The sequence below is a fragment of the Brassica napus genome, chromosome C4 (assembly GCF_020379485.1).
Source record: "Brassica napus cultivar Da-Ae chromosome C4, Da-Ae, whole genome shotgun sequence".
Taxonomy (NCBI): domain Eukaryota; kingdom Viridiplantae; phylum Streptophyta; class Magnoliopsida; order Brassicales; family Brassicaceae; genus Brassica; species Brassica napus.
The window spans coordinates 60461220-60473601 of record NC_063447.1 but is presented as its reverse complement, the minus strand read 5'-3'; the positions used below and the strand labels follow the sequence as shown (position 1 = coordinate 60473601).

Sequence of the window (12382 nt, the reverse complement as noted above, 5' to 3'; positions counted from 1 at the left end):
AATGTTCAAAAAGAACAAAAAAATAAAACATAGTGTATCTCTTGATAGAATAATCAGGCATACATAAACGAGTTTTATATGCGGGTATAATATAAATATATTGTTAACCATTGTGATCTTTCATAGACACTAATTTAACCAATGTTTGTTTTCCTTTTAAAATATCTACGATTTAATAATTTTTTGATATTTTGCTTACGTTCATAGTAGTCTTATATGATTGGGACTATTAAATTATATTAACTTAATTGTATAAGAAGAAAAGCTTTAATTAGGTCAATGATAAAAAGGTGTTGACATGATTATGTATGTTTAGCACACACTAAAAAAACTTGATTGTATGTTCTGCCATGCTACAATTTTACATAATTCAAAGCTCAACACTTAAGCTTGATATAGTGACAAATAGAACACCAAAATTTTGTATAGAAATTCCAAATAAATAGTTTATAGCTCATTTTTTGTAGAAGCTGTTTGAAACATTACCAACAGAAAACTAGTTTAAATGTTAAAACGGATACAATACTATGCTGATGAGGTTTCTACTTCAGTATTTTAGGGATTCAAAATTTCCGGTAAACCCCGAAGTAAGTGAAAAGGTTCCCATAATATTGTCAGTGTTGCTAAACAAGAACATTTGACCGAAGACAACAAGAACACGTAAAAACAAAAACACATTTGACATATCACTCATATTAGCTTCTTAGTGACATGTAAATAAAATAGAAGTAAAAAACACAAAAGAAATATTCGCTATATTCAAAAAGGAAATAGGATGGTCAAAATTGTGTGGTAAGATAAGTAAGGGGGATGCACATGTTCACACAATGAGACACTAACGTGTGAGGTTAATGATTGCCTCTTTTGTCACAATACCCATAAACTTCAAAATGAATTTTTAGAACTTGAAGGTTCATTTTCTTATATTGTATTGAGTTGAATACAAATATAACTTTAATGATAATAAAATAGTGCCAAAGCTATAAAGGTTTCTATAAAATCATACTTTTTGGTCGAGAGGTTTGAGTATAGAGGGGACACCAGCTGCCCCAAAACTATCACGCTCCATGGACAAACTTTCTCCACCTTTTATTCTTCTTCTTCTCTTAGTTTATTCGTTTCTCAAATTCTCCAAAAAGATTAGAGAAACAATTATAAAAGGGAGAGTGATGAGAAGAGTCGGTCCTTTTTGTCTCATAGAGCCAATGGCCCATCAATTTTCCTTCCTTTTGTCAGTGACCTTTTCTCACGCCTCCCTTCCTTTAATCCCACATTGTCACCCTTCTTTCTCCATATTACATTTTATTACCATTTAGGAGGTCTAGTTACTATTAGGAGATCTCAAACCAAAATAATCTCCAAACTTGTGAGCATTTATATATTCTTGTGATTTAAAACACACATAATAACCAACCATGGTTAAAATGAAGAGACATATTAGAATGCTTATTTTCTGTAATTTTAAAATGAATCATTTAACCGTTAGAACACCATAAATTGGTTTCCACTAATTAGTTTGAATATCGAGTTGGTTAAACCATCACCATATGTCCTATTTTTGAAACAAAAAAACGTATAGTTTCTTACACTGGAATTGTTCAACCACTAGGCCAATATATATATATATATATATATATATATATATATATATATGTACAAAGAATCAGTGTGTGAATATGCCATTTAGGTTATTCATCCCCAGCTAAACAGATGTTCAGAAATGTATTAAAATAACATTTTATGGGGGCAATACAAATGCTCGTGTTATGTAAAAAATGTTCACGTTATGGAAGATAACATATATATTTCTTTTTATGGTAATCATAACATATATATTCCCACACGTATTTATACATATTTACTTGTATAAATACGCACTTACATATAGAATGCTATTAGGAAAGCTTATACGATTTGAATACGTACCATTTTTTTGTATAGCCCATATTTTATATATTTCTAGAGGAGTCGAGACGAAGTCTAGTGCCAATGGGGAAATGCTTAAGCACATCTATACATGTGTGTGTATGCTATGCCCTATTACTTTATAAACTCGTAGACTAAATATTCGCTAAATCTCAACTAACTATCAGTAAAGTAGTTCGTCACAATCACATGCATAAAATAAGTTGGATTATATAATTTATTAAATATAAATAAGAAAGAAAATCAGGCCCTGTTTATATTCTTCGGATTGAAAAATGTGGTCAAATGTACACATTTAGAAAGACATGAACAAAGAAAGGGAGGGGAGACTGGATTCATTTGGGGACAAAGGTGACATAAGGGTCTTCGAAACTCACAGCATACAAACATAGACTTCTATTCACCATGTACTTATATACACATTCGCACATATATAATGTAATATATCAAAGTCTAGTTTCTTTGGACTTCACCAATCACACCTGTTATTAGATTCTCCTACGTCGACAAATATTCTCACATATCTCAAAACCCTAGTAGTCCTCACACCAACAACTCAAACAAAATAATAAATGGAAAAATAGCATGAAAATATTCTTTATATATATTTTCTTTTTCTTTTTCTTGAAAAAGAAAAGAAAAAGAACACACCAAACCTACTTACAACATTTGCTTACACTCCCACGACTTATAACTAAAACCATAGAACATTTATAAAGTAGGAAAAATAAAAAAGGCTTTGGTAATTATAACCAAGTTAATTATGATCATACCCTATATGTAAAAATCAAGTAAAGACTTTTTTTAGTGTACTCTCATCATCTCACACCATTATGATGTGATCCAGCGCACGACGACGTTTTGACCGTTCTCCTCCACCACTACCACCAGAACTACGTTCCATCAAAGACTTGCTTGACCGCTCGAGCAGCGACTTGAGGGCGTTCTGTAAGAAATGCACAGACTCGACGCCGTGCATCTCTTTGTCGGCAGCTACAACGAGAACACTTCTTGTTCGACCACCAAGAGTTGAGATCTCAGCTCGAAGTGTCTTCATGTGAAGAGACTTAAGAATTTCCATGATGTCAGGCAAGAGATCTGATCTGTCGTCACAACATAAAGATGCTTTGAAGATTATGTGACCGTCGTTTGAGTAGTCTCCATAGTGTAGAACGCTAATCTCGTCAGTCTCTGAGGGTAGAAGGGTTTGGTCGGAGTCAGTGATCTCTAGGGTTTGTTGTTTAAGTTCTTTGACTCGTTGAACTACTTTGGCTAGCAGTGTGGCTTTATCTGTCTGAAATGAAAACATGAAATTACAAATGAATATTTTAGATATATAGAAAAAACATTTTCTGAGTTTTGGATCAAGAAGTTGTTCATATCATATCAAATAAACTGAAAAAGCTTCACAACTTTCCCAAAAAGTGATATACTATCATCCCAACGAGATTCTAATAAAAAAAAAAGCAATGAAGCTTTTAGTTTTCTTCCTCGTCTTATATATCTTTTCACTACTCCCAAGTTTTGAATATTCAAAAACATTGATCTTTGTAGAGATGACAACGATGTATCATATTTGTTAACACATGTGTGTGTTAGTAGGAAATACACAAGTTTAAAAAGATTCAACTCAAACTAAAAAAATTATAAGAAGATATCATGAAAACTGTATAGTATTCATGAGCTAATAACACCAAATCGAACGGAACTTAATATTTTTTTCTAAAAATGTAATATTGAAGATGCAAAACCCTAACACCCATTAAATTTTTTATTTTGATTGATAAGATATACCCTCGTATTTATGTATAAAGATGTGTATGGATTTATATACATATAAGCCATATAAAAAGTATATGAATAAGAATTAAAATTTAGATTACCTTGGAGTTACAAGAGAGCACGTTACGGAGCTTGTTGAGATGAGAATTAATCCTCTCTCTTCTTCTTCGCTCAGCTTCTTTGTGATTCCTCAAAGCAGCAAGAGCTCTATCTTGAGCAACCGTTTCTCCTATGCCTGAGATCGCTAGCGGGTAATAAGATGACGTCGACGAAGACGACCCACATAAGCTTTGCATAGTTGACATGTAGTCCCCGGAAACGGAGAATCCTCCCCCGGGGATTTCGTTTCCGGTGAGGAAAGAATACAACATCTGATCTGAGGTCTCTGGTTGCATCTTCTTGCTTCTTCTTTTGCGCCGCCTTGTTTTGTTTTTAATGGAGTTTGTGGAGCTTTCGGTGGGTTCTGTCCTAAAAGATGGATTATATATACGTAAAATGAGAGAGTAGATGGGTACTGTAGATTAATATTTTATTAATATGACGTTGATATTTAAATAGTGTTTTACAAAAACAAAATTGCTTTTTTGGAAAAAAATCATATTGGTGGGGAAAAAGTTGATATTAGAGTTTGGAATATTTTTGAAGGGTACTTAATTAGGTCATTGTTCTAGCACCCTCTATCATACTGTATAGTTCATTGTTTTTTTGGTATTAGAGGTGGCAAAGATCTTCAACTCACCTCTATTTGTTCTCAAAAGTAAAATCCGAAAATAGAAGTGAATTTCATTCTAATATATTCGTCTAAAACACATGAATGCTATATTTTTTTTCTATTTATAGATAAATGCTATTTCTATTTTATGATTGTTATAGAACAGTTTTAAAATAAATGAAAACTACTCAACAATAAATATGTTTCATAAAAGTATTTATAGAGTATCTTACCAACTCCTAAGATACAATTTTTTGTATTTTTTATTCCTAAGATCTGATCAAGAAGATCTTGCAATGAGAATTGATTTAGATTTTATGATATCTTTTGAGTGTCAGATGTCATGATAAAAAAATGTACTAGTTTGATGATAGCAAGAGTCCGGACTTTGCAAGTAAGATAACAAAGAAGAAGGTAAATCACAAAAAAAAATTGCTACGCCATAAATAATGGGCCTTGTAGGATTTATAAAAGCCCAAATATAGCCCAATGTTTAAACTGTTAGTAAACGGTGACCACAAAAATGGCGGAAGCAGGGGATCAACCAGAACCATGCAGTATTAGTCTCCTCGTTCTCCACCTTTGACTTTGAGTAGAACATTCATGGCTGCATCTCCTACACATATCCAGCTTCCTTCTTCTTGTACGCTTCTTCCACCTTATTCATTCATCTCTTCGCTTCCCTCCTCTCCACTCTCTATTACTACTGCTTCAACGATTCTCACCTCCACAAGACTCTGTCCATTACGCGTCAGTTTCAGTCGAAGATCCATCGTAAGATACAACGACAACTTCGAAGAAGGCGATAATGAAGAGAACTGGAACTTTGAGGAAGCTGTCTCTCTCTTCAACAAGAGAGATTATTACAAAAGCCATGACGCGCTGGAAGCACTCTGGATTCGAGCTGAGGAGCCAGCTCGAACGCTGTTCCATGGGATTCTTCAGTGTGCCGTCGGATTCCACCATCTCTTTAACAACGTAAAGTCTCCAAGTCTCTCTCTCCCTCTCTATCTCTTTCATTCACATTTTGATTGTGTAATGAAATGAATGTTTTGTAGAATCATAAAGGTGCGATGATGGAGTTGGGAGAAGGAGTATGTAAGCTAAGGAAGATAGACTTCGAAGACGGACCGTTTCAAGAATTCGAGAGAGATGTCTCTGCCGTTCTTGAATTCGTTTATCAAACTCAGCTCGAACTCGCCGCTTGTAAGTATTGAGTTTTTCAGAATGATTAAGAGGTTCTGGACTCGTAGACCGTGCATTTCTTTACTAGTTAACTCTTTGTTGGTTTTGAGTTTTAGTAAACTGTTTTTTTTCAGTAAATGTATTTATATATTGACAATTCAAGAAATAAAAAAAAAATTGATTGGTTGGTTGATGATGTTATAGGTTCAGAAGATATGTGTTTGACAATGGACCAATCAGACAGATCTTATCAACTGTTGGGTGGTTATGCAGCTGGGGAGAGCATATACACCTTAGAGACTCTGGTTGATTTCAACAATGGAATGTCTGAAGCAAGTGTTATACTCTTCTCTCCTTCAAGCTCCTCCTCTGAGCCAACAAGAGTGAAACTCCCAACTCTAGAGGCAACCAATAAGCACCTTCTGCCTTTTACAGGGGACGAGAGTTTCTAAAGAGAAATGATTCATTAGGATCTGATTTGCATTCCACAAAAAAAAAAACATGATGCAGAGTGATATTACAGAACTGATTAGACACTGCATCAGCATAGTAATTACAAATTAGGAATCAGTTGTCAAATTCATACTTTCTCAAACCAGCTGTGAAAGGAAATGTAATTTAAGACATTGTTTCGATATAAGTATACAAAATATACATATAACAAAGATGTATCTCTCTCTAATATGAACCAACACAAAGAAGAACAAGAAAGACAGACAGAAAGAGAGTCTTGTAAGATCAGAAAGAAGCAGTACTTGTTCGCCTGAGCTTCCACTTAGGTTCCGGTGGTGGTTCACTTGGAAGGATCTTCTCCACCTCCTGCCATCAAAATCAAATATTCAATATAAAAAGAAACCACTTAATTAAAATGGTTACCATTAAACAGAAACTACAACATAGTAAACAAGAAGAGATGGGGACTCTCTCTTACCATTAGCCTCCTAAGCTTTTGGTTTTCTTCTTCTAAGCTTGAAACCTTGATCTCTAATTCTTGAGTATAAGCCTGTTTCCTAGCTCGTGAACGTGATGCAGATTCTCTGTTCTTGATCATCCTCTTCTGCTTCCTCTCCACAATCCTCTCCACAAACTCTCCTTCTGATGAAGCCACTCTCTTCCTCCCATGCACTTGTTGTGTTTCAGATAACCCACCCATCATCAGAGCCGTTGGAGGCACCATTTCTTGCATGTCACAGACCGGATATGGCATAAACCCTTGGTGTTGTTGCTGAGGATACTGAGCCCATTGGCCGTTTGAAGCTACGTTGACAACGTTTTGAGGGACTGTCATTGACTCAGTCACCACACCAGCTTTCATCAACAAATCCTCAAGTGTGATTTCACCGAGTGTTGGCTGCTTGTTAGGATTATCTAGTCTCTCACCATGTTGAATGTCCCTCCAAACTTCATTAACTGTCTTTATGCTGAGACCTCGAGGCAAAGTCAAGCTTCCTTGACGAGTGATCCCTTCCTCTGTTCCTTCTTCTGGTGGGTGATTAGCTTCAGCAGACAAGACACTCTTGAGAAGCTCATCGAGGTTCATGCTTCCCAACGGTTTTGAGGAACTTCCCAAGTGGTTTTGAACCTCATGGAGCTTTAAGTTGTAGAGAGAGTTTTGTCTAGGTAAGGACTGATGGATAGGCTCTTCAACGTTTCCTCTAAGAGAACCCATGTATCACCTTATAAAAACAGGGAAACAAAAACAATGTTTATCTGACATGCAAATTAGAAACTTTGGTTGATCTAAACACCTAACTACAGAGGATGTCCAATAAATCAAAAGGCATCATTGCCGCGAGCAGAACAGACTGTGAGAATCACAGGGGGTTGCATGCAGCATTCAAGATAACTATACTTAGAAATCACAAAATAAGAAGGGAAAGAACAGAGACAGGAGACAGTGAAGAAAGGAACAAACTGGAGATAGAGAAGCAGACGAAGAGAAGAAAGGAACTTGGATTCTCTGTGTACAAGTGTTGGGGTCTGAAGCAAACCTTTGTTCAGTGCAGAAGGGAGAGATTACAAAACCAAAATATACATTCTCTTCTCTTCTCTCTCTCTCCCCTTAATTTACCCACGTGAGAGAATGGATAGGGAGAGAGAGAAAGAAAAGAAGAGCCTTTATGCATAAGAACGAAACCGTTACACTAGAAGTTGAAACTGTGCCTTAATAAATCTTCAATACAAAGCTACTTTTTCAGATTATACCGGAAAAAAAAAAAGAATAAGCAATAAGGGAAACGTGATATCAAGTTTATTCCCTTGGAATAATAAACCCTGTACATTGGTTTTATCCAACAAAAATTCAAAGTTTGTCTACTTATTATATAATCACTTTACTTCATATTCGAGACTTTTGTCATTTCTCTTTCATAAGTTTCACACCAAAATGCACTTCTTTTCTAGATTATCAATGAAGTATAAAGTCAAGAAATTTAAAATAACCTTTTTATCTGATGGAAAAAGATTCATTTGTATAGTAAAAAGAGTAAAGGGGACAAAGGGAGGAAGGGACCACATGGGTTGGTGAAGACAATCGGGGTTTGCATGAAGATCCGCGTGTGCTTCCTCTTTGGGATGTTCCCCCACGTGTTTCTGCTTCTCTTCTTATCTTTCCCTTCTTTATTTATGACTAGATCCCAAATGCATTCATTCTTATCAAATAACACATTACACATTAGTGTAACAAAGAATAGGACAATCAAGAGTCTACCCCTTCTGGTGAACTTGATGAGAACATAGTCACAGAGAGAAGAACAACACACACACACACACAGAGACTCTTATCCTTTCTCTTAAGAATCAAGTGTTCAATAAGCTTTGACAAGTTAGATGCAATTTTAACCAAGCGGTGGTCTAAAGGACAACTAGAGAGAGAAACTATCCATTGATTATCACGAATCTCAACTCAACATTAGGGAACTAGTCATAGATAGCACTTGATTCCACATTTAAATACACAACCCATTAGTTCAAGACCTGGAAGCATTTCGGAGCAAAGAAAAGACACATTTCGAATGCATGTTCACTATTAAACAATAGCTATACTCATCTTTAAATTGAAAAGACATTCCAGAGCTCATATAATGCAACAGAATAATAGTAAGAGGCTGCATATTCCTACTTTCATACTCTTTGGCACCGATTCAAGATATATGCTTTTCAAGCAAAGAGAAAAGCTAAGGACATCAAATAAACGCTAATTTTATAACAATCCCAAAGCTTGAAGGATGCACAGCAAGACTTGTTCAAGCTTTAAACATAGAGAGCTAGACAAGAAAACGCTTTTGCTTCACCATTTTTTTCTGTTCAGCGAATTGGGATTGGTAAAAGTTTAACCTGTCAGATTTTGTAGGACATTCTATGATGAACCGTTCAGCCTTCAGTCAAAAAAATACCTGCGAGAGGGGTAAGATTTAAGCAAATATCACATGCGGAAAACAAGATTATACGCAATATACATTCATTTTTCAGCAACATAGTATGCCCAAAATATCAAGTTCACGGGAGAACCAAGGAACAAAACCGGGAAACATAGATAGAAACAATAAAAACTAGAGTCTGATAAAACGAATAAAAGAAAAATACGAATCCAAACCGAGCGTAAAGATAAACACTGTATAACTTTTACAAACGAAATCGTTCACACAAAGATAAAACAACGACCAAAGTTGTTGAACAGAGTAGCTTATTTGGAATATCTTAAAAAAGTTGGTAAAACTAAAACTTCTTGAAAGGTTTGAAGAGAGACATGGCCTTTGTAGAAACGTAAAGAGTAACATTTCATCCCAAAACTAAACAACTCCCATTTGCATCAGCTCCTTAATAACTTCAGAAGATTCACCATGCCAATATTAAAAACACTGTTTAGGACTATCTGCACAACGAATTGAGAAAATAAGACAAAGGAGTTTCACAATAAAAACTGGTGCAAAACCGAGAACAACAACAAATTTATAAGTCTGTGACACCAAAATTGCAAAAAGATTAGCTGAAAAACATGAGCTGAGAGTTAACTTAATTAAAAACATTGACAAAACACCATGTCTTTCGATATACAAGCTTCAAAACAAAACTGAAACGAGCCAAAATTCAGGTATAGACAGACACAGAGCATCAAAAAGAAGCTGCAGATGTAATTATACCTGAGAGGTTACATCTATTGACCCATGTACTGACCACCATACCCTAAACCATGCTGCCCTCTTCCAGCACCGCCCTGACCAGGTTGCTGAGTCTGATAACCGCCAGGACCAGGAAGCTGAGTCTGATAACCTCCCTGAAAACTAGCTTCGTAACCGTACCCAGGAAACACCCCTGGTGTGATATTCGCTTGACCACCATAGCCACTTGGCATTCCACCTCCAGTTCCTGGGCTAGGCGCCCCCAAAGTCCCCAACAAAGCCTGCCCAAATGCTTGGTTCATACCCACTCCAGCACCTTGAGACGCCAACAAAGCTGTAATCGCCTGACCAATAGCTGGGTTCAACCCCTGGTTATTACCATTACCACCTAAGAAATGCCCATGACCTCCACTTGCACCGTAACCAGCGTTATCATCCCTTCGGTAACGCGAACCTTGATCATAAGAGTTATGGCGACGCTGCTGCTGATGCTGCTGCTTAACAGGCTTAGGCCCATCGTTAGCCTTATGGCAATGCAGCACATGGCCTTCAAAGCTCTTATGCGGCTCCTCCAACGCCTTCTTAGCACTCTCCGCAGTCTTATAAACAAACAAAGTGAAACCTTTAGGCCTCCCAGTAGCTTTATCAAGCCCCAACGGACCTTCCTCAACCTCCCCAAACCTCGAGAAAAACTCCAACAACCTCTCCGGATCAATATCCGCACTAACATTACTAACATAGATCTTCCTCTGCACGTGCTCAGGGTTAAAATGCTGAGACGTCGCCCCCGCCGCCGCCACAGAGTTCCCTCCCTGAACAGGTCCCATGGAAGCTAACTGACACGCAGCCATACGAGTCCCGATCTTCTTCTGAGGCTGCTTGAGAGCGTTGCGAGCGCCGGAACGCGACTTGAAGAGGATGAATCCGTATCCCTTGGACTGTCCCGTGACCTTGTCGACGACGCATTTGCAGTCCTCGATCTCTCCGTACTGCTTAAACGCTTTGATGAGCGCGTCGGCCTTCGTGTCCCATCCGAACCCGTGGACGAAGATCTTGCGGTGAACCGGATCCTCGTCCGCCGCGATCCGGATCCGATCGGCGACGTCGGGGTGCTTCTCCGCAGCTTCCTTGAGGAGAATCGAGAGCTGTTCCTTTGAGAACGGTTCCAGGAGATCTTCGATTGGCTCTTCGTCGTCGTCCTCGCCATCGGGGCGTTGATTCTCGTCTCTATCGTCGTCGTTTTCGTTTTTGTGGATCTCTGTGATGATGATTTCTTCGCCGCCGTTTTCGGATTGGAGCTGCTGCTTCTGCGGCGACTCTGTGGCGTCGCTGGATTGAGGTTCGAGCTTCCTCTTCTTATCCGCCATGGCGAGATTGATTGGATTGAGTTTGAAGGAGTCTTCTAGGGTTTACAAATTCAAGTTTCTTCCCCCAAATTGAATTTGAAGTATCATTTGTCTCCTGAGAGAGAAGAAGAGACTCGTCCCATTTTGAGAGTATTGGGCCTGACATAAACTGGACTTTCAGGCCCATATAACATGTGAGTTGACTTTGGTTTCTAACAAGAAGAAACATGCAAGTGCAGAAGCTGTATAAAGACTCGGCTAACAGATACAATTTTGGTTTGATCTGATCAGAATGATTCATCTCATTCTAATTATATTTTCCTTTTATCGATACAATTAAAACAACAGTTTTTTATATCCCCTTAGATTTAATTGTCTACATTATCTTGAAGAGAAATTTCGAAGATCTGAACAAATAATATTCCTTAATAACCAAATGTCAATATCTTAATAAAGTTTAAATTGCCTTATATAGTTTCACATATGATTTGGATTGAATACATTTTTTTGTAGGTGTGATAGTCTATATTGTCATCGTAACTAACATAGTGGATGCACTTCAGATATGATTATAACAAAACTTAGTTATAATACTTTCTGTGCAGACTCAATTAATTAAATTCAAACAAAAGAACAACACAACACATATTAATTCTTTATATGAAAATAATTTTGAAATTATATATGATACTATAGATTATGTGATTATTTTTTTTTACACATTCAAAAATAAGTGTTCAGTTTCTACTATTAAATCAAAATCGAAATATTTTAAAATTCTAATAAAACAGAAAATAACATTTCTAATAAATGATTTTTCATTTAGCTTTAAACTAGAAGAAAAAGGAATATATCACATATTAAAATTTTCTTAAACATCCAAAGTTCATCTCACCTAAAAATAATTAAATATATTATATGAATTTAAATGTAGACTATATAAACATTTTTTTTAAAAAAAATTTATAGTTTTACTATAATTTGTCAACCATAAATAATTTGACGCGTTGAAAAAACGGGTCAAAATCTTTCTGCTTTTCAAATTGAAACTTATAAACAAAGTAAATGCACTATTAAATCCCGGATCACTGGTAGCTATGATAAGCAATTTTAAGAAATACTTTGTTTAGATATATGGTAGGAAAAACTCATTTTTATTTTGAAATCAACAATCATATCACAAATGCATTAAAACAATAAAAATGTTTTATAATAAAAAACACATCATCTTTAATGGTTTTTGTATTATTACTCCTGATTGTCATTTGACCTTGGAGTTGACAACTGCAAACCTTGGAGTTTAATGCTTC

At 36.4% G+C, this 12382-nt stretch overlaps 4 protein-coding genes across 9 annotated transcripts; 1 reads left to right on the top strand and 3 right to left on the bottom strand.

Moving 5' to 3' along the window:
• Nucleotides 1-2507: 2507 nt before the first annotated feature.
• Nucleotides 2508-4229, bottom strand: LOC106391640 (transcription factor bHLH106). Its single transcript, XM_013832334.3, has 2 exons — nucleotides 3810-4229; nucleotides 2508-3220 (listed from the first exon to the last, which is right to left on the bottom strand). The coding sequence occupies exons 1-2, from the start codon at nucleotides 4101-4103 to the stop codon at nucleotides 2750-2752; spliced, it is 765 nt and encodes a 254-aa protein (XP_013687788.1). The 5' UTR covers nucleotides 4104-4229; the 3' UTR covers nucleotides 2508-2749.
• A 721-nt stretch (nucleotides 4230-4950) lies between these two features.
• On the top strand, nucleotides 4951-6266 carry BNAC04G56850D. Its single transcript, XM_013832333.3, has 3 exons — nucleotides 4951-5398; nucleotides 5479-5626; nucleotides 5810-6266. The coding sequence occupies exons 1-3, from the start codon at nucleotides 5024-5026 to the stop codon at nucleotides 6055-6057; spliced, it is 771 nt and encodes a 256-aa protein (XP_013687787.1). The 5' UTR covers nucleotides 4951-5023; the 3' UTR covers nucleotides 6058-6266.
• Nucleotides 6173-7274, bottom strand: LOC106391638 (ABSCISIC ACID-INSENSITIVE 5-like protein 3). Its single transcript, XM_013832330.3, has 2 exons — nucleotides 6537-7274; nucleotides 6173-6424 (listed from the first exon to the last, which is right to left on the bottom strand). The coding sequence occupies exons 1-2, from the start codon at nucleotides 7272-7274 to the stop codon at nucleotides 6344-6346; spliced, it is 819 nt and encodes a 272-aa protein (XP_013687784.1). The 3' UTR covers nucleotides 6173-6343.
• LOC106391637 (UBP1-associated protein 2B) lies at nucleotides 6978-11186 on the bottom strand. Of its 6 annotated transcripts, none has more exons than XR_002658180.2 (3): nucleotides 9748-11186; nucleotides 8942-9000; nucleotides 6978-7281 (listed from the first exon to the last, which is right to left on the bottom strand). XR_002658180.2 is itself a non-coding variant. In XM_048755220.1 (2 exons), exon 1 carries the CDS (start codon nucleotides 11091-11093, stop codon nucleotides 9762-9764), a length of 1332 nt encoding a protein of 443 aa, XP_048611177.1. In that variant the 5' UTR covers nucleotides 11094-11186; the 3' UTR covers nucleotides 8591-9000; nucleotides 9748-9761. The 6 variants fall into 6 exon arrangements, 3 of the variants coding, with proteins under 3 accessions (XP_048611177.1, XP_013687783.1, XP_022557268.1); XR_002658178.2 differs by lacking the exon at nucleotides 6978-7281 and adding an exon at nucleotides 8034-8256; XR_002658179.2 differs by lacking the exon at nucleotides 6978-7281 and adding an exon at nucleotides 8034-8234.
• Nucleotides 11187-12382: the final 1196 nt, after the last annotated feature.

Excerpts from the sequence above, each read along its gene's own strand:
- LOC106391640 (XM_013832334.3), bottom strand. The coding sequence starts at position 4,103 with ATGCAACCAGAGACCTCAGATCAGATGTTGTATTCTTTCCTCACCGGA. Across the intron at positions 3,221-3,809 it reads TGCTCTCTTGTAACTCCAAG|ACAGATAAAGCCACACTGCT; the intron begins GTAATCTAAATT and ends TTTTCATTTCAG.
- BNAC04G56850D (XM_013832333.3), top strand. The coding sequence starts at position 5,024 with ATGGCTGCATCTCCTACACATATCCAGCTTCCTTCTTCTTGTACGCTT. Across the intron at positions 5,399-5,478 it reads TCCACCATCTCTTTAACAAC|AATCATAAAGGTGCGATGAT; the intron begins GTAAAGTCTCCA and ends AATGTTTTGTAG. Across the intron at positions 5,627-5,809 it reads TCAGCTCGAACTCGCCGCTT|GTTCAGAAGATATGTGTTTG; the intron begins GTAAGTATTGAG and ends ATGATGTTATAG.
- LOC106391638 (XM_013832330.3), bottom strand. The coding sequence starts at position 7,274 with ATGGGTTCTCTTAGAGGAAACGTTGAAGAGCCTATCCATCAGTCCTTA. Across the intron at positions 6,425-6,536 it reads AAAAGCTTAGGAGGCTAATG|GAGGTGGAGAAGATCCTTCC; the intron begins GTAAGAGAGAGT and ends TTTTGATGGCAG.
- LOC106391637 (XM_048755220.1), bottom strand. The coding sequence starts at position 11,093 with ATGGCGGATAAGAAGAGGAAGCTCGAACCTCAATCCAGCGACGCCACA.